General features: G+C 35.6%; 2 protein-coding genes across 6 annotated transcripts; one reads left to right on the forward strand and one right to left on the reverse strand.

Annotated features, from left to right (window-relative positions):
* The first annotated feature begins 437 nt into the window (after positions 1–437).
* On the forward strand, positions 438–5,154 carry LOC148916828 (uncharacterized). The gene is given in 7 exon segments (XM_089052297.1): positions 438–766; positions 876–1,789; positions 1,792–1,863; positions 2,069–2,277; positions 3,879–3,943; positions 4,605–4,947; positions 5,095–5,154. Coding segments are annotated over 7 exon segments (1,992 nt in total).
* Positions 5,155–11,392: 6,238 nt separating this feature from the next.
* LOC103330951 (uncharacterized) lies at positions 11,393–17,474 on the reverse strand. 5 transcript variants are annotated; one of them, XM_089053465.1, is made up of 6 exons: positions 17,184–17,474; positions 16,648–16,973; positions 14,999–15,238; positions 14,013–14,232; positions 13,801–13,913; positions 11,393–11,849 (listed from the first exon to the last, which is right to left on the reverse strand). In XM_089053465.1, the coding sequence occupies exons 1-6, from the start codon at positions 17,457–17,459 to the stop codon at positions 11,840–11,842; spliced, it is 1,185 nt and encodes a 394-aa protein (XP_088909591.1). In that variant the 5' UTR covers positions 17,460–17,474; the 3' UTR covers positions 11,393–11,839. The 5 variants fall into 5 exon arrangements, with proteins under 5 accessions (XP_088909591.1, XP_088909590.1, XP_008231772.2 ...); XM_089053464.1 differs by having other exon boundaries at positions 14,013–14,334; positions 17,184–17,361; XM_008233550.3 differs by having other exon boundaries at positions 14,013–14,334; positions 16,648–16,998; positions 17,202–17,333.
* Positions 17,475–24,422: the final 6,948 nt, after the last annotated feature.

Genomic DNA, 24,422 nt, shown 5'->3' on the forward strand with positions numbered 1-24,422 from the left:
GGCAACATATACTTTCTATTGCAACTTCATGGTCATAAAAAATAAAAAATAAAAAAAAAAGACACAAAAGTAAATAAATTCCATGTCTTTGGATCCTCTGCCATCCGCTTTATATTCTTTGATTCTATTTGTTCTCTAAGCTTAGTTGTTTTCATTTTTTATACCATAAATTTTACTCTTCACTAGTAAAATTAATTGATTGAGAATGTGGAACTTTGGGATTAGGCGTTTGTAACAATAACCATATTACCCAGCCAATGCAATATGCCAATTGTTATTTGTCTTTTACTATAATTTGTTTCTATCTCGTCTCAATCAAATGTAGATAATATGCCAAATGATAAATTATGGATGCGATCAGGGAGGTCAACACATGAATATTTTACTGGAGTTGCCAATTTTATTGATTACACATATAAACATCTAAGTATGATGACATGAAAATTTATTGTCCTTGCATTAAATGTAGTAATCAGGATAGACGGGTTCGTGATGAAGTACACCAACATCTTCTATTTAAGGGTATTAGGCATGATTATACTCGATGGTACTTGCATGGGGAGGATGAGAATAATGATAGTGCTGAAAGTGATAGAAGTAGTAGTAACGGAAATGAAGTGGATAATCTGAAGTCAATTGATGACATGCATGGTTTAATAAAAGAAGTTTTTAAGCAAGAGCCAAATGGAGATGCGGGAAAGTTTTACAAATTGTTAGAAGAGGCGGAAGAGCCATTGTACACGGGTTGTGAGGCATACTCCAACCTGTCTTTTTTTGTTACCTTGATGCATATCAAGTGCAGCAATAATTGGAGCAACAAATCTTTTTAACATGTTGCTGGAAGTGTTGAAAAAAGCATTTCCTTTTTGTAAAAGGTTGCCTACAACCAAGTATGGTGCAAATAAGATTGTTAAAGATCTCGGCCTTCATTATGAGAAGATTGACGCATGTAAGAAAGATTGTGTAGTCTATTATAAGGAGCATGAAAATTTATCTCAATGTCCTACATGTAAGATTTCACGATGGAAGTCACAAGGCTGGGGTGGGAAAGAGAAAGGTAAAAAGGTTCCCTGGAAGGTGTTGCGTTATTTTTCACTAACGCCAAGGCTTCAAAGATTATTTATGTCTTCTAAGATTGCTGCAGATATGAGATGGCATTATGAGGAACGTGTGAAAGACGGTGTGTTAAGGCACCCAACAGATTCTGAAGCTTGGAAATCTCTTGATAGAATACATGAGTCTTTTGGTAATGAGTCGTGCAATGTAGGGCTTGGTTTGGCAACTGATGGACTCAACCCATTTGGCAATATGAGTGTCAAGAATAGCTTATGGCCAATCCTTCTATTCCCATACAACATTCCTCAATGGATGTTGATGAAAGAGCCTTACTTATACGAGGAAAAAAAAGACCCTGGTCAAGATATTGATGTATATATGAGGCCATTGATATATGTGTTGCAAGATTTATGGGAAATTGGCATTGAAACATATGATATATCTAAAGCTAATTACGAACTATCAAATGATGATAAGAAAGCTGTATTTCAATGGTTCATGAACTTAAAAGTTCCAAATGGATACTCGGCAAATATATCTCGGGGTGTCAATGCGACAAAATGCAGTATTTCAGTTATTAAAACTCATGACTGTCATGTGTTTTTAGAGAGATTAATCCTACTTGTGGTGCAAGAGTTATTACCTAGAGATGAATGTGATGCTTTAATAGAGTTTAGTTACTTTTTTAGAGAATTATGTGCCAAAGTATTGAGAACAGAAGATTTAGAATTGCTTGAAAATCAATTGTCATAACTCTTTGCAAGTTGGAGAAAATATTCCCTCCTACCTTTTTCGATATCATGGGAAGTAAATTATGAATATTGTATCTTGTCACTTAGCATGGGAAGCAAATGTCGCTGGCCCAGTACAGTATAGGTGGATGTATCTTGTAGAGAGGTAATGTATGGTGTAGAAGTTATTTTTGTATAGATTGCCTTTGATTTATATTTTCAAAAAAGAAAAGAAAAAAAAAAGCTCTAATGTTTAATACTTGTACAGGTATTTGCACAAGCTAAGAGTTATGTTCGTAATAAGGCTCACCCAGTAGGGTCTATTGGGGAAGGTTACTTGGCAGATGAATGCGTAACATTCTGCTCTCGCTATTTCAGTCGTGTTGAAACTAGATTTTGTCGTATAGAGAGAAACTATGATGGAGGACAACCATCATCTGATGCATCTGAATTATCCATATTTTCAGCATCTGGTAAAGGTTTGGGAAAAGTGAATTAAGGGAGATGAGTATTGAGCTTCACAGTGCTGCCACATATTATGTCTTAACAAATAATTATGATTCTGAGCCTTTTATTCAGTAAGAAATCTTCACACTCATTGAGAGAATATAAGCATACATTAACTTGTTTGTTAACATATGCATTGTTATCTCTTGTGTGCAGAGAACATAAAAATTCTCTAGTCCACTCTAGAGTCCAGGATGTGGATGGGACACATAGGCATCAATTTGCCAATTGGTTTGAAAAGAGAGTAAGAAAATATTTTTTTGTTTGCAATTCTGCTTTAAGTGTTGGGATCATATAAGGGTCATTGAAAATATATATTTTTCTTAAGTTGTAGATTGAACAACTATAAAAGGACGGGAAAGTGAGTAAGGAAATGCTTGCTTTGGCCCATGGTCCTGAAAGGCGAGCCACTTACTATTTTGGTTACAATATAAGCAGGTTTAGGTTCCATACCTTGCATCGTGATGAGAATAAAAAAAACACAAAATAGCAGTGTCATGGTTAAAGGGGAGAATCAAATTGATGATGTTCCTTGGTATGGAACATTAGCATAAATTGTAGAGCTTTGTTATACACAAAAGAAAAGGGTTGTATTGTTCAATTGCAATTGGTATGATACAACCCAAAGATGAAGGGGTTATAAGATTGATCGCTATGGGATTACAAGTGTTAACACAACACGCAACTTACATACTAAGGATCCATTTGTGTTGGCAAGCCAAGCAACACAAGTATTTTACGTCAAAGAAATAAAGAATAAGACATGGAGTATGGTGGTGTAAACAAAGGTTAGAAATGTTTATGAAATGCCTGATGACGAAGGAGAAACATACCACGAAGAAGAGGCTCAAAGGTGTATACACACGACTACTGACCAAAATGAAGATGAAAGTAATGATATTATTAACAGTGGGGATGAGGGTGGGGATAGGGACGAGGATGAGACTAATCATATGGATTTGGAATGAGATATAGTGTGATTCTGTTTATTGCATTATTTGGTGTCGTAAATTTTTTATTTATAAATGGGTAGTATTTTTATTTATGTTTGGAATACAAAACTCTTTGGTTATTTCAGTTGTTATTATATTTGGTGGAGTATTTTTTTTATTACTATTTTGATTGTTTTAAGTCTAATTCTATTATAATAGTATTTCTTTTCTAGTATTGTCTATTTTGCTAATGAACACAAATGGTAGCTATGGCAAGAAAAGGAAGGAGTCGCAATACATCATCAACCAATGAACAGAGAGAGTTACTTAGATCCTCTGCAGTCCAACATGCCTCTGTTGAACCATCTCATGATAATGAAGTACAAGAAACTCAAGAGACATGCTCTGAGACTCAACCTTCAAATACCCAAGGTATAGCTTATATTATTTCAAAACTATAAATAATCTTATGTTATTAATTGTTGTTCTTAATTAGGATTAAGTGCTAGAAAAAAAAAAAAAAAAAAAAAAAGGCAGATGGAAGGCCAAGGGAGGAAAAGGAAAGGGTATGCTGATTGAAATATAAGGGATGGTAAGCATGTACACTACTTATTGTTACTAATAGTTATTCTATTTATTTCTTAGACTTCAGAGATATGCAAACCGCCCAGAGAATGTACCTGATCCTGCAATATGGATTGCAATGGTTGATGAATGGTTAAAGCCTAAGTAGCAGGTAAAAGTTAATTTAAATAAGATGTTTCAACTATTTCATGCATGATTATTAAGTTACCATTCCACGGTGGGTTATTAATTTTTACATCGTTTGCAATAACCATCTATTTGATGGCATCTACTTTGAATTATATTTGCAGGATCAAAGTAAAAGAAACAAATCCAATCTAGAAAAATCAACAATAGCGCATACCACAGGTTCAGTTCCAACGGCGAAATACCAAAAAGATGAGGTAAACAATTGAACATTTATGTAAGGCGTGTATATAAAGGTCTTCAACTATTTTCATTGTTGAAGCTATGATTGTGAAGTTGGTGATTGCACTAGGTATCATGATTAGAGCTTATGTTATTTGTTTTTTAAGGGAACTTGGATAACTAAATTTATTTGTCTTATCATATTCATGTTTTCTTGTTAACAGCTTGATCGAACTGGAATTGAACCTAGTCCAATCGATTGTTTCAAAAAAAATTCATATAAGTAAGGGTAAGAATGGAGAAGGAGAAAATTGGCCAATAGGAAAAAAATTCATATATGATCGAACTTTATGTATGGTTTCAACTTTGCTGTCTAGCTTCATATTTTTCCATTAGCATGATACTATGTCTATATATGAAACATGTGTTTATAATTTCACTACAGGAAAAAATGGAAAACAAAAAGGCTGCTGTTGAACAGGAAAACCTTGATGTCAATGATTGGGATATATATATATATATATATATATAGGGAGGTGATTGCCTCTAGTCATGGTCGTGTTCTTGGCTTAGGCAGTGGCGTCAAAGCTAAAGGTGCATACTACTCCTCAACTAACCAAAACTATAATAAGCGTAGGTGCGTGGAATTGGAAGAAATTCTTGGGCATTTGAAAGAGGAATTGAATGATGTCAAAGGTCAATTGAGCACTTTGCAACAACAAGTTCAAATGCTGATTAACAATAACCCACAAAATTCTGCTCACAGTGCAAGGCAATCACCTAATGCGGTATAGCTTTTGTTATGTATATTACTTTTTTTTGGTCAAGGGTTATGTAAATTACTTCTTAATTGTATTTGTTACTCCCATTTCAAATTCTATCAGGTCTTATTATAATTCTTTATTTTTAATTTTTTTTTTTTTTTGTTATACCAGAACAATGTTGGAAAGCTATTCCGATATCTTAGTGACGATGTCATGGAGGAGCCCAACTAGTTCTTTTATCATCTCCTAAAGACATTTTATTTAGTAATGTCAGACTTGGAAATTATATTCAAATTTTAGAAGTTGGAGACATATATGAGTTGATATGAAATGAATATCGTTCAGTTTTTTTATATTAATGAATGACAAAAACAAATTAATGAAAAAAGTTTCTGATTGGAAATATTATTTATATATTTCATTATGAAAGTATAATATTTATGAGAATAATTATTCTATTTATGACAGGTCTGATTACATTTTTTACTTCGTTGTTCATCATAAAAAAAAACTTTTATGACAATCTATGTTGATCGAAAATATAACTTACGAGTCATTTCCGATAATAGTGATTTCATTTACAACACCATATTCTCATCGTAATTGTCTACTTTTGATGACACGTTTCATTATTTCCAACCTGTCTACACCATTGTAAATAACATTTTTTTACGACCTATGTTCCTCATAAATAGATTCTACGCATTATTTCCAACAAAGAATAATTATTTGTCAATGAAATTTTGCTATTGAAAATGTCTATTTCAGATGAACAAACATTGTCGAAAATAAATTTAGTCCTCGGAAATAGTATTTTAGACAAGATTTTTTGAAGTGATATTAAAAATTATTTGGCATATTGTGTTTTTGCAAAGATATGGTTGCGGGAAAAATGATTTTGGGTTTTGATGATTATATTTTGTATTAACGGGATATTTTTTGTGTGGGTTTGAATATACAGTTTTACAATAAGGATTAAAAGAACAAGTTTACATCGTTTGCTAAAAATTTGAGAAGTATTAATTATATAGTTTTCCTTATCGTATGTTATGACATGAACTTACTGAATTGAATTATTTTCAAGTATCGGATGGTATATATATATAGGTATATAAAGGATTTTATTGCATGACAATATTTTCTAAAACGGAGGGGTTATTTATATTGAATATAAATTATGTTTAAAGCTTTGTTTTCGTCAACTAACATTTTCTGTTTTGCAACCCCCAGTGACAGGTGTCGGGCACACTTGACCAAATTGCCCTTCTAACTAAGACTCATAATTCTTTTGGGGATTGACTTCTACCGAAAAATCGGCAGAGTCTCCCCTGTAAAATGGAAAATTTCCAAAAACTTCCCACTTGTAAACATACAATTAATATTGAAAACCAAATCTCAATCGTTCAGCATGCATCAGATAAATAACTTTGAATGGCCTCAGGCCTCTTTATACCAAATAAATCATTATGCCATCGGAATTTGGTCTCAACTCTTAGAGCAACATGAATACGTTATCAAGTTTTAATATAACTTAACTGAACAAACTTTCAGCACTTGATCTTGTGGTTGAACCTAGTAACTCTAGGTTGCCTACGTACCCTTACTCAAGGATCAAGTCATACATAGTTCTTTCATACTTCCCTAACCAAAACTTCAACTCTAACTAATCCTCTGAAAACGTAAAAGATTTTTTATTTAAGAACAATCTTTCAATCACTCACATATGTGCAAAAATAACCCAGATATGTACGAAAACTAGAAAGTTACTAAAACAACTTTTGGTCACGGAAAACCTTAATATCGCTGTCAACAATTTGAATAAAACATGCTTCTATCTTCCACATATAATAGTAGACTCATCACTTAAGAGAATAGATATGAATTGTAGAAAATCCTTAAAACTTGGAAACCTTCAATCCTTGTCTCATAAAATCAAAAAATAGGTATTAAAACTTTTACCCAAAAATGCCAAGATAAAATCATCAATTTTAGTTTAAACATCATAAAACCAAAATACTCTTCAACTAGGCGTACCTCCATTCATGATCCGTCAATTCCACTAATATTCTGTCAATTCCAATAATATTCTGTCAATTCCAATAGTATTCCGTCAATTCCAAGTATATTGTCTGTTACATCCTCGTAGGCCTCGGAAACACAAAGTCAATCCAAGCCGCATTCCTCGCAAGACTTAGGGGATACTTAGTCAACCTGAGCCGCATTCCTCACGAGACTCAAGAGCCACATAGTCAACCTAAGCTGCATTCCTGGCAGAACTCGGGAAAAACATAGTCAGCCCAAGAATGCACATCCTCGCACCACACGGTTCAGGCGTCCCCGAAACTCGTGGGGCATTGTCATAATGGACAAAACTGTTTCAATGGCAACCAGGGGGTACTCCTGTAGTTGGTTTGAAAACCATATTCCAAAACTTATCATAAAATTTCCCATATTCCACAAATCCATATTTCAAATCTTTTCTCAACTTTCCATAAGTCAGTTCTCAACTATCTTTGAATTTACACCACATACTGTTGAGAACTAGTGTCCATAATTCATCATTCCCAAACCACTGAGTATATATATTAAATATAAACGTATACTTAGATATGTACTTAGATATTTAATTAATTTATTATTCATGTCGAAATCAGATTAACAAACTATTCCCAACTCTTCACAACTAAACACAATATAATATCCTTAGAAATTAAAAGCAATTAAATGGTAACTCATCCAATAATACCTAGTCAGATATTTTAGTAATAATAATAATAATAATAATAAAAAAATAAATGATAACCCCTAGAGATCCCATCACTTCCAATGACGCATAATCTTCGATATCCGAAATAACGTCCAGGTATACCATTTTAGGGGCCTTTTTCTTTTGGTAGCTATAAATGGGCTGGGCTGCCGTAAGGAGCAAACTGATGAAATTATCCCATGTGCCTGAGTTTAGAAATCAAGCCCCAAGAATGCTTCGAAAGGACAGTAGGGCCTTAGGAAACACCTTGGTTACCTTCACCAACAAAAATAACAACAGCTTACATATGAATTCTTAGTGCTTACAGGTAGAATCTTAGCTTGGCATGGGAGCAAAATTGTCATGAGTTTAGCACTGAAGAGAAAACTAAGTGTTCCTAGGGAAAAAATGGGGGTATTAAGGTGGGAGAGAAGGGTTTGCAGAAAGGTTTGGCTGAAAATGAGGGAAAGAGAGAAGGATAGGTGGTTTAAGTGTTTTTCCGGCAGCTTAACAGAGGCTCTGTCAAATGTTAGAATAGTCTGCCAGAATAGGAAAAATGGGGGAGAAGAAGGAATATAACACAAATTTGCTGGGTTTTGCAGGTGAGAGAGGAAGCTTGCTCTCTGGTTGTGGGTTGATTGTTGTTGGGTAGGAGGTGCTTCATTTATAGCCGCTGGAAGCTCCTCCTTCCTAAGAAACCCTAATGGTTTCCATCCAATTTGGCCAAATCTTTCCCTTCATTTCTCCTCTCCTCTCTTGACTTTTCCCATCTTGATGAAATTCGCTCTGCCCATTTGCATAAAATCAAGGATTTTTGGGAGCTCAAGGCCCTTTCCCGCAATTGTTTCAGTGGGAGACTCTCATTCTCAGCTATTTCCCTTTTTCTTTCCTTCCTCCTTCCATGGCTAGATCTGATGAAGGAAAGAAAATGGGCATACATGCTGGTTTGAAGGGTGCCTCTCCTCCTGGCAGGCAGCCTGTGCACTAATATCCCCAGTGTCCTTTGGATGTTTTTGCTTGAAACTTGTTCCTTCCCACGTGCTGGAGCCTCCTAGCAGCTCTGCGCACGTGGACCTCCAGGCTCCATTCGTGGCTATGTTCTCCAGCCAAGTGCTGGGGCTTTTGCTGCTTCTTAGTCTAATTGTATGGGCCTTCTAAGACAGCATGTTAATTCATCAAACAAATGGGCTAACCTTATCAAATGTTGGGCTATTTTGGTTAAATTAATGGGCTATTTTGACTGAGGTAATGGACTATTTTCTCCTTTGTGCTCACCCACATGTTTGGGCCTAAGAAATGGGCTTGAGTTCCAAGGCTCCCAAGAAACTCGGAACCTCAATTTCTTAGCCCATCAATGGGCCTCATGACAACTTATTACCATCCATACCACAATTCACTCAAGCAAGCCCCGGGCATTCGAGTGGCTTAAGCCCACTTAGGCTTGTAGCGTGGTTGGGTGTGCAATAATGATTACCAGCTTGGCATGACATGTCGCTTGGCATGCTTTTAATTATGATGCTTAGCATGGATTTGCAGAGCTAAATGCATTTTATAATCCTAATCTCGATTCCTAGCGTGACAGATTATTTATTCCTAGTGTGACTCGTGCATGGCGGACTTTTGTGTGCTCCAAATTAGGTCTTTTCTCAATAATGTATCGCTTTGGGCCGGGAATCTATTCAGGCCCAACCGTGGATTTTTTAGGCCTCAACAACCATAAAATACTAAAATCAAATTTCAAAATCTAACCATAATCAAAATAATTCACATAACAGTCAAGCCTCATTTCTAGAATCTCTCTTACACTTCTTGAAGGATGAAACTACCTCGGAAGACTCTCGGTCAACCGAATGATCAAACTTCTCAAAATTGGTCAACACGGCCCATTGTGCAAACGACCTCCGATTTTCGATCCGAAAGTTCCTATGGGTTCAACAAGATTTAATAAACATGTCATGCAAGTTTGGTCAACATCGAACGGTCAAACTGCTTGCAACCGCAAGATCGGACAGTTATCATTTATCCTTAACTTTGAATTATTGAATCGACGCATTCGGGACTCTGATTCACAATCCGCCAATTCCTACATAATCCTATAGATGCCGAGATCAACAAATTTTAAATTGGAAATGATCCAATGGTTTGAACATATTGAACCCGAATAACACCCAATATGCGATATCTGATAGAGGGTCAAATGATAACTAAATTCAAATTCGAGCATACCGTTGTGCTCGGGAAAACATGGGGATTATTTTAGAACCCAAAGACCAGCCACCCAAGCGCTGCCACATGCTTCAGCAGCGCATGGGTGTCCAAAGCGATTCCAGAGATCGAAAAATCTCCAAATCGCTGGTCAAGACCTATACCTACTTGACCCGAACAATGAATGGAGCAACTTTTGTTCTGGACCAACCCTAAAAAGTGGCCGGAGATGTCCAGAATCGCGAGCTGAAAATCGGCCAAATTTCAATCACTAAATCGAGTTACAAAATGCAGAAATCAATCCTAAACAACCTAACCATCAGCTAGAACAAATTGAGATGATGAAAAAGCATACCAAAATCCCAAGATTTGGTAGCCGAAATCGCCGGAATGAGCTCCGGAAAATTTACCTAAAACCGAGACTTTTCTCGATTTTCCGCAAGCACAAAGCGGTGGGGCGGTTGGGAAGGGTCGGGTGGAAGAGGAGGAGGTGGCGATCTCAGAGGTACCGGCCTTGTGACCGGTGGTGGTCTGTGGTGGTTAAAAACCAGCCGGTTAAACTCACGGGTGAGGGAGGGGTCGCACGGAGAGAGAGAGAGAGAGAGAGAGAGAGAGAGAGAGAGAGAGAGAGAGAGAGAGAGAGAGAGAGAGAGGACTTTTTGGGGTTTTAAAAACCTTTTTTGAAATAATTACAATTTTGCCACTGGATTTCTTTTGATTGTAACTTTTTCGTTACAACTCTGATTTGAGCTCACTACGTGCCTACGAACTTATCTCGACACGATCTACGCAATAGTACCATTCAATTCCCTAAAATCTTTCCTAAACAAAAAGTCAACTTTAAGCCCATTAAAATATTCTTGGGGTAAAATTGTCTTTTACTTGAATATTTTATTCACTAAATATTAATTTAGGATCGAGTTATTACACTCAAGTTCTACATATCCGAGGTCGAGACCACCATGTCGAGGCATCGCTACGGTCCGCACTGGAGGAATTCCTCATTTATCTTTCTCTACTTTCCTTTTAACCGAGTTGTAAACTTACTCTTTAGTTGCTCTGCTTATTCATTTTGAGCTTGGGTAGAAGGCATGAAGCCCATAGTCTTAATTTTTGTGCGTGCCCTTACCTTGTGTATGATGGAAGTTGGGTTTGTTCTAGCACTTATTTGCAGGTACTATAAATTGGAAAATGTTCTAGTTACAAGGGAGACTGCCGAAATTTCAGCAGAAGTTGAAGTCTTTATCAATTTAAATTAGGGCTAAAGAACGTTTTAGGAAAGTGGGTCCGGCATCAATTAGATGTTGGACGGGAAGCAGAGTTAGTCAAGGATTCCAAGGGGGAAGTTCGGGACGGGTCCTGTCAGACAAAGTCCAAAAAACTTCCAAATCACATCAAAAGGAGATCATATGACATGTAAGAGTTGGCTAAAGATAAGAAAAACCATAACAAATGCAGAGCTCAAAAAACAAGTACCAAAACACATAATGTATCAAATAGAAAACAATCCAAGGCACATTAATCAAATAACCAAAAGCATTAATTTGGTCCAAAATATGACAAAAGTAACAATGTCAAAGCAAATAACCTACAACCTGAGCAACATAAAACCCGAACGACAACTAACTAGTAGATATGACCAGTCAATCATACTAGGCAGGGGTCAAAGCTCCAAAATGTTATAAAGCACAGATAATACTGGCATGGGATAAAAGGATAGCATGATTACGAACCAACATTCACAAAGAGCTTATCATGTGAAACTCGAGGCATGGTACTAAAAACTTGAGTTAGAAAAAACTAGCTTATGCAAAAGCAATGTAAATGCTGCAACATGCAATCGGCTCCATTAAGCTAGGATCATTTTCATGATCAAAGTTCTACGTCTACATCGATCATGAACAAGTTCTTTGGCATTTGGCGCGTGAAGGTTGGGCAGCTGTGTTCATGATCAAAGTTCTGCGTCTACATTGATCTGGGAATAATAAAACAACATGATATCAGATACATACCATAAATTGAAGCATACACCAAAATAGCACTTTGGGATAAACATCTTCGTAGGTATTTTACATCCTATAAAAAACATAAAATCTTTTGTCTATGAGTTTTATAGTAGATTGATTTTTTATCTTTTCATCGCATCGACATCATCACTAGTAGTGGACCTAATTTCATATTTGTTGCAATCTTGCTTAGAAGCTCTACAACCAAAGCCAAAACAATACCATTTCATATGCATATTACAAAGGACCTTGTGCAATTCTTGAATTTTGATCAGAGCTTGCGATTTGTGAATCTTGGTAAGAGATTGAGACTGCAATCAAGATTACGACTGAGATTTCTGTTGCGATTTCCAGAATCCAAATAGTATTTTATGAGTTACGATTTGTGGATTGAGATGTGCGATTTTTTATTTCCGATTCATAATGGAGTGGGAGCTTGGTCTAAATCCAATTAGAGTCTAAGCAATATGATCTGCGAGAATTTAGATGAAAATTTTACTGATCAACTTGGTTGAGAGAGCTTCAAAGAAATGCAAAGCTGACGTCTCAAAGTGACACGAAGACCACGCTTCAACAAAATGGGCTTAAGAAAAATGTGCTTATTTCTTTGTTCCTCTAGCCCCTTGGCACACACGCAAAGAGATACGAAGGCGACTTGATAGAGATCAAACTTTAAAAAAATGGGCTTTATTTCATTTAAAAAATCAAACTATGAATTAATAGTTCACTAACCCTACGTGTGTGCCGGTTGGATTTTGTTGACGCAGAAAAATGGTTCGGCACTTTCCCGCGCAACTTAGTGATTTAGTCTCTTCGGTATCTGATGTCCTCGGTAGGGTGTGCGATCTGTAAGATAGCAAACGCACGGTAAGTCCTAGGGCACCGGTGTGGTACCAGCCGAAGGCTCTCCGATGCTTCAGTAAGTACGGATTTAGTAAGTTGGAACTACAGATCAATAGGCAGTATGCCGTAAGTTCTGATTGATTACCTCCAAGCTGGGATGGTTGTCCTCCTTTATAGGCCTTGGGAGGCGTGCAACTTGTTTAGAATTTCGATGTGGGACTCTGGACATCAATTGTGAGACTGCCACGCGTCCAAGGGGGCGAGGTTGCCCTAATGTTTCGATCGGTAGGTCTTCTACCGAAGGTGGGTGCCGAAGGCACTACATGGCCCTGGTTTAGCCACGTGTTCGACATTCATTGGGTGTTCATTTTGGTATAAACAGATTTTTTACTCAGTTTATGTGTGTGCCCCTTAACTTTTATAGTACTCTTTTTACCTTTTATATTTTATTTAATTAAATTTAAACATATTGTAAGTGTACTAATTTAGCCTTATTTAATAACATATTTTCTATTATGCGGACGTTTGGATGTTATTATCATGCGGATGTTTGGATTTTATTATCGTACGGACACCATGTATTTTCTACTATCCCTCCTTACTTTCTTCCTTGTCTATGATGGTATCTGTACAATAATAACGTGCAGACATTTCGGATGAGAGTTTTTGCCTTTATATTCACTTCTAATAGTTTTTAGATATTCCCTCAAAGATCATCTATGCAAAAGAATCACTTGAATCCGAAACGATTTGACCAATCAATTAGATGATTGTTATTATAGTTTTTTGTTGAAGTACCGTAGTCTATTTTGTTGGTCCCAATTAGATGCCTTAATGATTTTCAATGTGCATGATTTGTTTGAAAGGATGGTCTATGAATAAAGATGTGAAAAATATGGTTTGGAAATTTGTAGGGGGCTCCTAAAGGGTGTGCCTCAAATAAAATTATTTAAGGGATCCCTCAATAGAGGAAGAATGTGTATATATGTTCTTCTTTATATATTACTATTGTTGTAAAGCTCCTTTTAATAGCATTTAAGAAAATTAATATAGAAAGAACTTTGTGTAGTAGTGTACCTTCGCAGCCGTAAGGAGTCCATGCTAATGCCCATGCAATACAAGAACTCATATAAATCTATTAGCCGTGTGGGGAACAATGAAGTAAGCTCTTCTTCCACTTCATGCTTGGTCTGCAAAAGTTTTGATATCAAATTATTAAACATTCTTATATATATATATATATATATATATATATAAATTTACAAAGTAATTTAAGGTGATATGCATACCGAAATTCTTTCATTGTCCTTGTCCGCATTTTTATTAACATTCTCGAGTATGTATCTTGAGTAATCAAACACTCCCAAGGCATTATTCTTATATGCACCTTCCTTTTTGGTTTTTTTCAAAAGAACGGACTTAAAAGCCTTATAGTTAGATTTTCCAATGATTGTGTTGATGTCAATATCATTACTCGCCACATTTTGATACATATTTCTCCATGTAAGTCTTCTCTCATATTGAAGATGCAACCAGGCGTCAAGAGGGAAAAAATATCTCTCATTAGATGATTGGAGCAGAGGATGATACCATAAGTCATTAAAAGTCATCCTTCATGTATACAAGGAAAATTAATCCACAAGCAAATATACTTTTATTTTATATAATAGCAACAATAATAATTATTTGGGTTAATCGTTTTATTAGTCCCTGAACTTAGACCTGATTTGCATTTGAGTACCTCAATTTCCAAAATGGTTCCCGTGGTCCTTTAACTTCACTTTCTTTATGACAAATCGTCTCACCGTCAACTTTGTTAACTTTTTTTGTTAAATGCAGGGGTAAAATGGTATTTTTATGTTAAAACCAAAAAAATGAATTAAAAATTAGATCTTTAAAATAACAATAAAATCAAATCAAATAAAAAACCAACCAAAAAAAATATAAATCAAGTTTGGGGGAGTAAAAATCAGGATAGAAAGGGAGAGTGAGAGTTTAATTTTAATTGTTTCGTTTTTTAAATTTTTATTCATATTTTAATCAATTTTGATACAAAAATACCATTTTGCCCCAGCATTTAACAGAAAGTTAACAAAATTGACGGCAGGACCATTCGTCCTAACGAAACTGAAGTTGACGGACCAAGGGAACAATTTTGGAAATTGAGGTACTCAAATGCAAATCAGGTCTAAGTTCAGGGACTAATAAAACCATTAACCCTAATTATTTTATAATAATAAAAAATAGTAAAAAGTTGTTCAGATGGTTTTCTTACCCACGGTAGTCGATCGTGCCATAGAAGTGCACTAACTCCACTATTGCAGCATTCTCCCCGAGCATTCTTGAAACCAAAGATTTGAATTCTTGTCTATAGCTTGACAATTTAGTTTCAATACAAGGATTCGCAAAATAGGGGATCTTTGCTCGACCATGAATAATGACTATGTCATCATCGTTCAAGTAGCCAGAACGTATATCTTTCAACTCCAATTGAAACAGTTCCTCAATAATATCCCTTTCAAAAAAAGTATAGTTAGGGAATGTTGACGTGAGTTAACCTACTAAATTAAGGAGATTTATTTCCTAAGTTAATTAGGTGATTTACTTCCTTGTTTCATATAGTTAACACATCCTTGTATAATTATGAGATATTCTCCTAATTAATTACTGCATTCCTAATAATATTGAGGTCTTTTGTATAAAACCCCACACCTGCTATACAAGTGGTTAAGTTGGGGACAATATCGATATTGCTAGCAATGGGCTATAGGCCTGTCTCTCTGAAATTTAACAGTGCACTAGTAGAGGAATTCATAAACGATGGAATTTATTAAAATGATGTAAATTAATGTTCTAAAATTTGTATAGGTTCTTATTTGGCTAATGGTTTTACACATGAAATTTACTATTTTAAAACTTCTATTCTCTTGGAATTTTAGAATTGACAACCATTTAGATAGGATTTATTCAAGGGCTTCTTAGATCTAGGTCCAAAATGATTAGTTGTCATTAGGCTAAGTCCTCGTCGTTTTGATTTTAGTTGTAAGTCCTTTAACTTTTATTACTTTTTTTTTGTTTTATCAATTTTACCTTTTTAGGTAAACAAGGAAACACATTGAAAATCCAATTTAATGCATCATTTCATTGTAATTGAATTTTAAATTTTAAATTTTGAATTCTTTCCTTATGAATATTTACCTAATATATGGATAAAATACAATTTAATCAATTAACGTAAAGACCCACATATTATACTAATCCATGAGACAAGTACCCACATGAAATTATGTACCTATGCATCAGGTAGACACCCAAATATTGAAAACACAATATGTTATACTTATCAAGTTGATTAGTGGTGTTTAAGCATAGCAACAAATAAAAAATTTGAGAAAAACAATATAAACAAGAGAACTATTGATGAAGTGTTTATGTACCTAATATATGGGTACTATGAACTCATGTGCTTTATATTAATATATGTATATATATAGGTAAAATTTTCTAATGTACTTGGTTACTAGGTAAATATAAGATTATATAAATGTGAGATTATGTACATAACTTACTAGGTAAATATAGGATTGTACCTCATCAGAAAATATTTAAAAATGAATGTAATCATATATGGCATAAAAGTCAAAGGACTTGTATCAAAGTCCCAAAATCCAAGGATTAAACCCAACTTCTCAAAGAAAATTTGGATATATATCAACTTTTCTATTTATTCAATCCAACTTCCTTTTTTTCCATGTGTAATTTATAAATTTTTATGTTTTTTTTTTAATCTAAATAGGGAATTAATGTATGTCAATATAAAAATTCTGATTTTTGTCTAAATATAAAGTTTATTTCTTACATCCAAACGTATTGTTAATGACATTTACAAAGAAAGAAAAAGTATTAAATTGTTTGCAAACTGACCGAATAATTCTGCGATACTCGTTCACAACACGACCATCCTCCCATCGTGAAGTAACGTCTGATCTTTTTAACATCTCCGCTAACGTGTAATGAGAAGAAGATGTTTTTCTAGCAAGACTTTCAGTGGCTACAACTTTAGCACCATTAGGTAAAGAATCAAGATTGGCAGATGTATCAGAGCTAGACAGCTTCGGGAAGCATTTTAAAAATTCTGGAATATCAACTGTAGATGAAGGAGCTCCTTCAACGAAATCCATGTATGAATCTCTCTTTTCTCTCTTATATGTTGTTGATGAGATAACTCTTAGTTCGTCTGTAAGGCCACTCTGATCTCAAAAGCACACTTTGATACTGTGTTATTCAATCATCAGTAGCAATTCAAAACCATATAGTTGTAAACGAAACGAAAAGATGAGAGAGAGGTGAAGGGAGAATATAACTTTTCTCTTAATATAATAAGAAATGAAAATTCAAAACATGTGTGAGAGAGAGAGAGAGAGAGAGAGAGAGAGAAAGAGGTGAGAGGAGAATCTTACCGAGAAAGAATTACTCACTTGTCGAACGGGAACTGGAACGTGCACTACTGACAAGAAATAAGACGGGATGGAGGGGGTTCTTCCGACGGGTCTTGGACTACTTGGAAATAATTCAGAAATACTTTGTGCAGAAAAAGCAGAAAAGGATTTCTTATTGTAGGTGGGAAACGTGTGGGTCTTATCTCCTTTGACTTGAGTTGCTGGAGGTAGCTTCCTTTGTAAGCACACCCAAGAATAAAAAATCATATTAGACTTGGAATTTATGCCCTGTTTCATGGCATTGTGCTTGGGGTGTTGTTTCACTTGGAATTTGCTATAGGTAAGAGCATCTCCAACGGCACTAACAAATTGAACTCGTCAAATTAAAAATTTGTTGATGAACGTGGTAATTTTAAAACATCTGTTTGTTACTTTAATAATGTATCCTCTAATAGATTTTTCAATTCAATTAATAAAGTGTGTGTAGAAAAAAGGCTTTTTATCACAAAACGTCTCGACGTTTAAACTATCGATTACATCCTTAAAGTTTTTTTGTATCACTCATGATCCCTAACGTTAATATAGGTGCTTTTTTTTTTCCATTGAGAAATTCTATGATTACATTCATAATTCAGCCAAAAAAGTCACTGGCCACAAAAGGGCCATTACAATAACAGAGCGGTCTAATATCAAAATTAAGACAGTATGGCATGTCTCCACTAACGATCAGGTAGGATCGAAGAAACTCTGGCATAGGCATCCCAACTAAGATTGCAAACTTAGAATAATAAAAAAGAGATAAAGCTTGAAAAAACCAAGCCATAACAATACAAATAAAACTCTCACAAAGGAGAGATGAAAAACTTTCACAAAGGAGAGATGAAAAACTCTCACAAAAGGAGAGATGAAAACTACACAGAGAACCCAAAGAGTCTCTGCAACTTATTCCAAACATAAAGAAATTGCAAAAAAGATGGTGGTGGAGATCCGACGCCGAAATGCAGTGAAGATCCGACGCTGAGCCGCAGCCGCCTATAATGGTCGGATGAAAATCATAACAAAACTAAGATAAATAGGGAAAACCCTTTGTCTCTGAAAATGAGGGAAGAGGTGAAAGGAGGAAGAGAAGAGGGGAGAGGGGGGAAGAACAATGGCTTCCTCCCCCTCAAAGTGGAAAAGGCTCTAAGAGTGTTTTTAGGGAGAAAGGGGTGCTCTTAAATAGGTTTAAAAAAATTGTTAAATTTAGGGATATAATCGTCAAATCAATCCAAAATTATAAAATATATATATATATATATATATATATTTCCTTCCTCAATTATAAGCAAATGGGTCTGTGTCTGTGGATTTTTCACATGATAGCTTTTTCCTACTGCTTTATTAGCACCTGAATATTAGTTCATGCATTTATATAGCCATCAAAGTATGAGTTTATATTATCACTTCCTTGGGTTACAGACATCTCCCCAAAAAATGTATCCCGAAGGAAAACTGGCACCCATTGCTGGCGAGCATCATACATGGACTGAAGCCACTCATTATCCCCAATATCATACCTTTGAAGAAGGGACTCCCAACATTACTCAAATTCATCAATTGTCTCTGTCATATTGATGCACCTCTGAAACTCGGCTTCAAATGTGGTGTGAGTGATATATGTCGGACAATTTCTCTGAGCTTCTCTCAACACATTCCATTTACAAAATCGGTGGCGAGTTACAGGGAATACTTGCCCAACAGCTGCCTGAATGATTCTATCCTGGTCTGTTGTGATTGAGACAGGATGGCGGGTAGACATTGCAGCTAGCCAAGTCAACTTAAAAGAGGAGGGAGGTGGTTCTTACCTTGTCAAGATTCAAAGAAGTAAATTGTTGGCCACATATTCCTTCCCGTTTGATAACACGGAGAATTGATGTGTAGTAAAATCCTATTGTCTTACACTTCTCACTGGGTGTTGAATTGAAACGAAAGAAGAAGAAGAAAGAAAGAGAGAAGGGAAGGAAATAAAATATATATATATATATTATAATTTTGGATTTATTGGACGACTATATCCCTGGATTTAATAGTTTTTTTGACAGAGTGACTATTTAAGAGCACCCATATTAACGTTAAGGACTATGAGTGATACAAAAAAACTTTAAGGATGCAATTTGATAGTTTCGTAAACATCAAGTACATTTTGTGATAAAAAGCCTAAAAAAAATGAAAACATGTGAAGAATGTCTATATATTTAATATCTTAAAAGAAAAGGTGCATGTTTTTAGTATTTTCAATGTAGGTTTTGTTCTTCCAAAGTAAAATAAATGTTTTGAAAAACCATAGATATTGAAGAGACTGTTGGAAATGCTCTTAGGGTAAAGGGCATTTACAATCATGCTCCTTCTTTTTCATTTGAAATTTAGTTGCAGGAGTCATAAATACTTTAATTATTTTTTAATTTAGCTTTAGAGTAAAGTGTAGACAAAAACATTCAACATTAATAACTGCGATCTTTGCTTTGTTTTTGTGCGCTATTTGATTCATGGCTCATGATAAGACATTCTTTGTTGCTCGTACGAGGTCTACTTTGTTGGAACCCTATGTTCTTTTATCTGCTTATGACCCACCACCACTTAATGGTACAAATACATGGATGATTGATTCTAGAGCAAGTGATCATATGACTTTTGAATCTAGCATGTTTGCTCACTTGTCTTCTACACTCTGTCATCCCTACATCACTAATGCCAATGGTGTCCCTTCTCTAGTCACCGGTGAAGGATCTCCCTTTCAAATGCCTTGCTTGTCCCTAACCTCAATTCCAATTTATTATATGTTGCCAAATTTCTCCACTCATACAATTGTTATGCTACTTTATATCCTTCCTATTGCCAGTTTCAGGATCTTAAAACTTACGACACAATTGGCATGGTACACGGAGGAGGGTTTGTACTACTTAGCACTACTAGCCGCAGCCTATTCTGATAGCATTAATCATACTGTTCACAGTGCTCGTGTTATCAACAAAGACAAGATTTGGCTCTGGCATCGTCGCCTGGGACATTCGTTGTTTGATTACCTCGAGTATTTGTTTCCATATTTACTTGTCTTCTACACTCTGTCATCCCTACATCACTAATGTCAGCGCTGTCCCTCTCCAGTCATTGGTGAAGGATCTGTTTGTCTTTCCCACACCTTATCTCTCTCTCAAATGCCTTGCTTATTCCTGAACTTAATTCCAATTTATTATCTGTTGCCAAATTTCTTCATGCATACAGTTGTTATGCTACTTTATATCCTTCCTATTGCCAGTTTTAGGATCTTAACACTCAAGAGACAATTGGCATGGTACACAGCAGGGGGGTTGTATTACTTAGCACTACCAACTGGAACCTATTCTGATAGCGTTAATCATACCACCTAGCATCGTCACCTAGGACATTCGTCATTTGGTTACCTCAAGTAATATTTTTTTTCCCATCTTTTCTTCTCCATCATGTGGAGTATGAGTTCAAATGTGAAACTTGTGTCTTGGCTAAAAGTCATTGTGTTGTTTATCCATTGAGTAATCGTACAACTTCTTTGCCCTTTAATTTAATTCATTATGATGTTTGGGGTCCTGCTAAGGTTGCTCTGAACGAAAGAATTGATTTGTCAACTTTATTGATGATTGTACAAAGATGACTTGGGTTTTCTTGATGGCTCACAAAAGGGACATTTCTTCCATTTTGTTTAATTTCCATACTATGATCTTAACTCAATTCATGTGTCAATCAAGGTCTTTTGCTCGGACAATGTCGGTGAATATGTGAATCACACTTTAGCTCAATTTTTCCGGGAACAAAGCATTACGCATCAAACCTCCACTACACTAACAAAATGGGGTGGTTGAACTCAAGAACCATCCATTGATTGAAATGGCTCAGTCCTTGACATGTCGGTTCCACATTATTTATGGGGGGTCATGTCATCCAAACTGCTACCTATTTGGTTAATCGTGTTCCTAGCCATGTTCTTGATTATCGGACTTCTTTTAAGGCATTTACTGACTACTTTGATCCTCCAAGTATCTCTAAACTATCTCCTAAAATATTTGGGTGTGTTACTTATGTTCATGCCAAGTAAATTTGATCCTTCTGAACTTTGGTTTGTGTTCGTGGGATAGTCTACTACTCGAAAGGGATTTAAGTGTTACCATTCTCCAACCCAGAAGATGTATGTGACTATGGATTAACTTCCATGAAAAATCTCATATTTCTTGGCTCTAATGACCCCTTCTCTTTAAGAGGAAAGGGGGAGTAACGAGAAGCTATGTATGTGCAAATTTGATGACATTGATGAGGAATAAATGTCACATCCCGGGATCGGCTCTGCCGTAGCATGATATTGTCCGCTTTGGGCCCCCTTCTCTGCCCTCACAGTTTTGTTTCTGGGAGCTCACGAGCAACTTTCCAGTGGATCACCCATCCTGGGATTGCTCTAGCCCCAACTCACTTAACTTCGGAGTTCCCATGGCTTCGAAGCCATTGAGCTCCCAAAAGGCCTCGTGCTAGATAAAGGCATATAAGACACATCACCCCTTCTCCGTTGGTCAATGTGGGATGTTACAATAAATAACATGAACACCGATGAGGTGATCTTTTACCTTCCAGAACTAGCAAGTCGCTTGGATAATATGACTAGTCATCGGAATGTGGTCCCTCCTACATTCTCTATATCACCAAACCAGTTGGCTTATGGTTGATCCTAATACTTATGTGCAACTCAATTCGGCCGAAGATGTATTACACTCTATACTTCATTCCACTCTGCATTTGACTAAGTTGATTCCGCTCTCCTTCATTTATCAAGACAACAACCATCTCCTATATTAATCACCTTCAAAGTCGATCAAATTTTCTCTGTATTACCCACCAATTTCAAACGAATCTTCACTCTACCGATTATTCAAGCAATCACATCTCAACCCTAAAATCGCAATTACCCACACTTCAAACTCTAAACCACGATTTTTCCCAAATTTCATGTATTTGTAACATCTTAGTGATTTTGTTTAATTTCAGCAAAGGGGAGGGCGAGCTGACGATTTTTCCCTTCAATAATGGAAAAGTAACATAGAAATGGATGAAATCATTAAAAATATAACGATAGACACCTAATTGATTATTTTTAACAAATTCGTATCCTTAATTTACCAAAAAAATCATCGAGTGTGTAAATTAACAATTATGGTTTATTTAGGAGGTAAAGCCACATTTTAGCCAATTAACAACAACAACAAATATGGGTTAACCATTCTTGGACAATTTAATAGAGGTGCGTACTTATATTTTGAGTCTATAGAGTTAGAGGAAAAAATTGTTTGAGTCTGAGCAATATATGAATAGTGTATTTTGGATGGTAAAATTTAGGTTTAGTCCCATTTGGGTTGTTGATGGCCTAACTGAAGCCCCCATTAACCTAGAGAAAACATGGAATCCTGTTGGTGTTCATTTCTACTGTCTTAGGTCGCACGATGGGTTTTCCTCCTTGCATGCTCCAATTTTTCTTTTGCTTTTGCTTTAAATTCTTGGTTTTTGTGTGTGTGTGTGTGTGTGTGTGTGTGTGTGGGAAATAAGCAATAGTATATCATTAATGAGCAAACAAATGTACAAAGCAATTATGTGCTGAATATGGGTAAACTTCTCGAGTGACTAAACACAATAATATATTGAATTGATCTGGAGAGAATCACGCACAACGCAAACAATGACTAAATTCCTGATTTACCAACTAGAAGCACATTTACTTAGACTTACAATACAAATTCGCCGCGCAACAGCAGAAACGGCAAATCCGTATAAGAGCCAAAAGCTAAAAAGAAATAAAAATCCTAAATAGAAAACAAATCACAGCAAACTCCTAAAGAGTTTCTGAAAATTATTAGTCTAAAACAAAACTAAGAAAATCATAATGTCATACCTGCTAAACCCATAGTCCCGCACTAGCTAAACCTGAACCCAAAGCAACCTGACATCTTCCCCTCTTTAGAGCTCCAAACTATGTTGAAAGGAGCCAACTCCTTGTGTATGTGGGCCAAAATACTGTGATTATATCATGGCGACGACATCGTTTCCCAGAGACTGCTTTTACATCAAAATAAACTAACAAGCTTTAGGGAAAAGAGAGGGAAGGAGAAAAAAAGGGATGAAATGAGAGGTGATAAGATAGGGAAGGACGCCGCCAAACCCCAAAAGTTGGTGGCTGCTAAGACTTTTTTCCTTTAGATTTTCTCAAAGAGTGTTTAGGTATTTTTTTTAATACATGTTGCAATTTCATTTCTTGGGTTTATCTATTAGTAAAATTGCCCAACTATTTGGACCTATTAGTAAAACCCAGTTGGCACGCCAATTTTTAAAAATTCAAGACCAAGAAAAACTCAAAAGCATCTCCATTAATTTTTTAAAAAAGTGAGGTTTTATAGTTTTTTTTTCTCTTTTTCCAGGCTCTCCCTCATGTGATGCCGCTCTTCCTTCCTCTCTCCACGCCCACACACACATACACACACACACACACACTCTCTCTCTCTCTCTCTCTCTATCTCATCTCTATATCTCCCCCCTCTCCCTCTTTCTCCTCCCTCTTTCTCCTCACTTTCTCCTTTTCTTTTGTTAATTTCAATTTGGAAATTTAGGGTTTCTGATTTTAATTTCAATTTTTTTAGATCTTAAAAATAGTTTGGAGTTCAATACCAAACAAGTTTTTAAATCTTAAACTCACTATTTGAAAACTCATGTTTTAAAAAAAAAATCATAATTTATGAATTTACTTTTTTTAAGTAGAATGCCGAATATGACCAAAAATGCTAGCAGAATTGGGCAGCAATTTTTTGTGTTTGGGTGGGCTTCGTAATTCCTTGAATCAATTAATTTTGAGTTTGGGATAGCGAAGAGTGCATTAAGCTTAAGGTTAGGATTGAGAAAAATACTAAAATCATTTACAATCATACTCTTTATTATTTAGTTAAAATTTAATTAAAAAAATTATTTTATGAGCTCTCTATAAAATCCCACTCTAAAATTTATGTAAAGAGTTAATTTAGAGAGCTCATTACCCTGTGCTTTAAGGTTAACCAAACTAGAGTTTAGAGTTCCGAGGACTTTAAATTGAATCTGAAGAGCTCACATTTCCACAGTTGAACAAGCTTTTTTTCTTCTTCTTGGTTTGTGAGTCGAAGAAGCTTTGTTTTCTTTCTTGGTTTGTGAGTTTAACAAAAGCTTTGTGCTAAGGAATATGTA

The sequence above is a fragment of the Prunus mume genome, linkage group LG5, assembly GCF_029339155.1.
Source record: "Prunus mume cultivar Tortuosa linkage group LG5, ASM2933915v1, whole genome shotgun sequence".
Taxonomy (NCBI): domain Eukaryota; kingdom Viridiplantae; phylum Streptophyta; class Magnoliopsida; order Rosales; family Rosaceae; genus Prunus; species Prunus mume.

What these genes read in the sequence shown, in the direction of transcription:
- LOC103330951 (XM_089053465.1), bottom strand. Translation starts at nt 17,459, where the DNA reads ATGAAACAGGGCATAAATTCCAAGTCTAATATGATTTTTTATTCTTGG. An exon ending in AAGTGAGTAATTCTTTCTCG is followed by an intron (nt 16,974 to 17,183) that starts GTAAGATTCTCC and finishes TTTTGAGATCAG; the next exon opens with AGTGGCCTTACAGACGAACT. An exon ending in GGCACGATCGACTACCGTGG is followed by an intron (nt 14,233 to 14,998) that starts GTAAGAAAACCA and finishes ATATGAGAGAAG; the next exon opens with ACTTACATGGAGAAATATGT.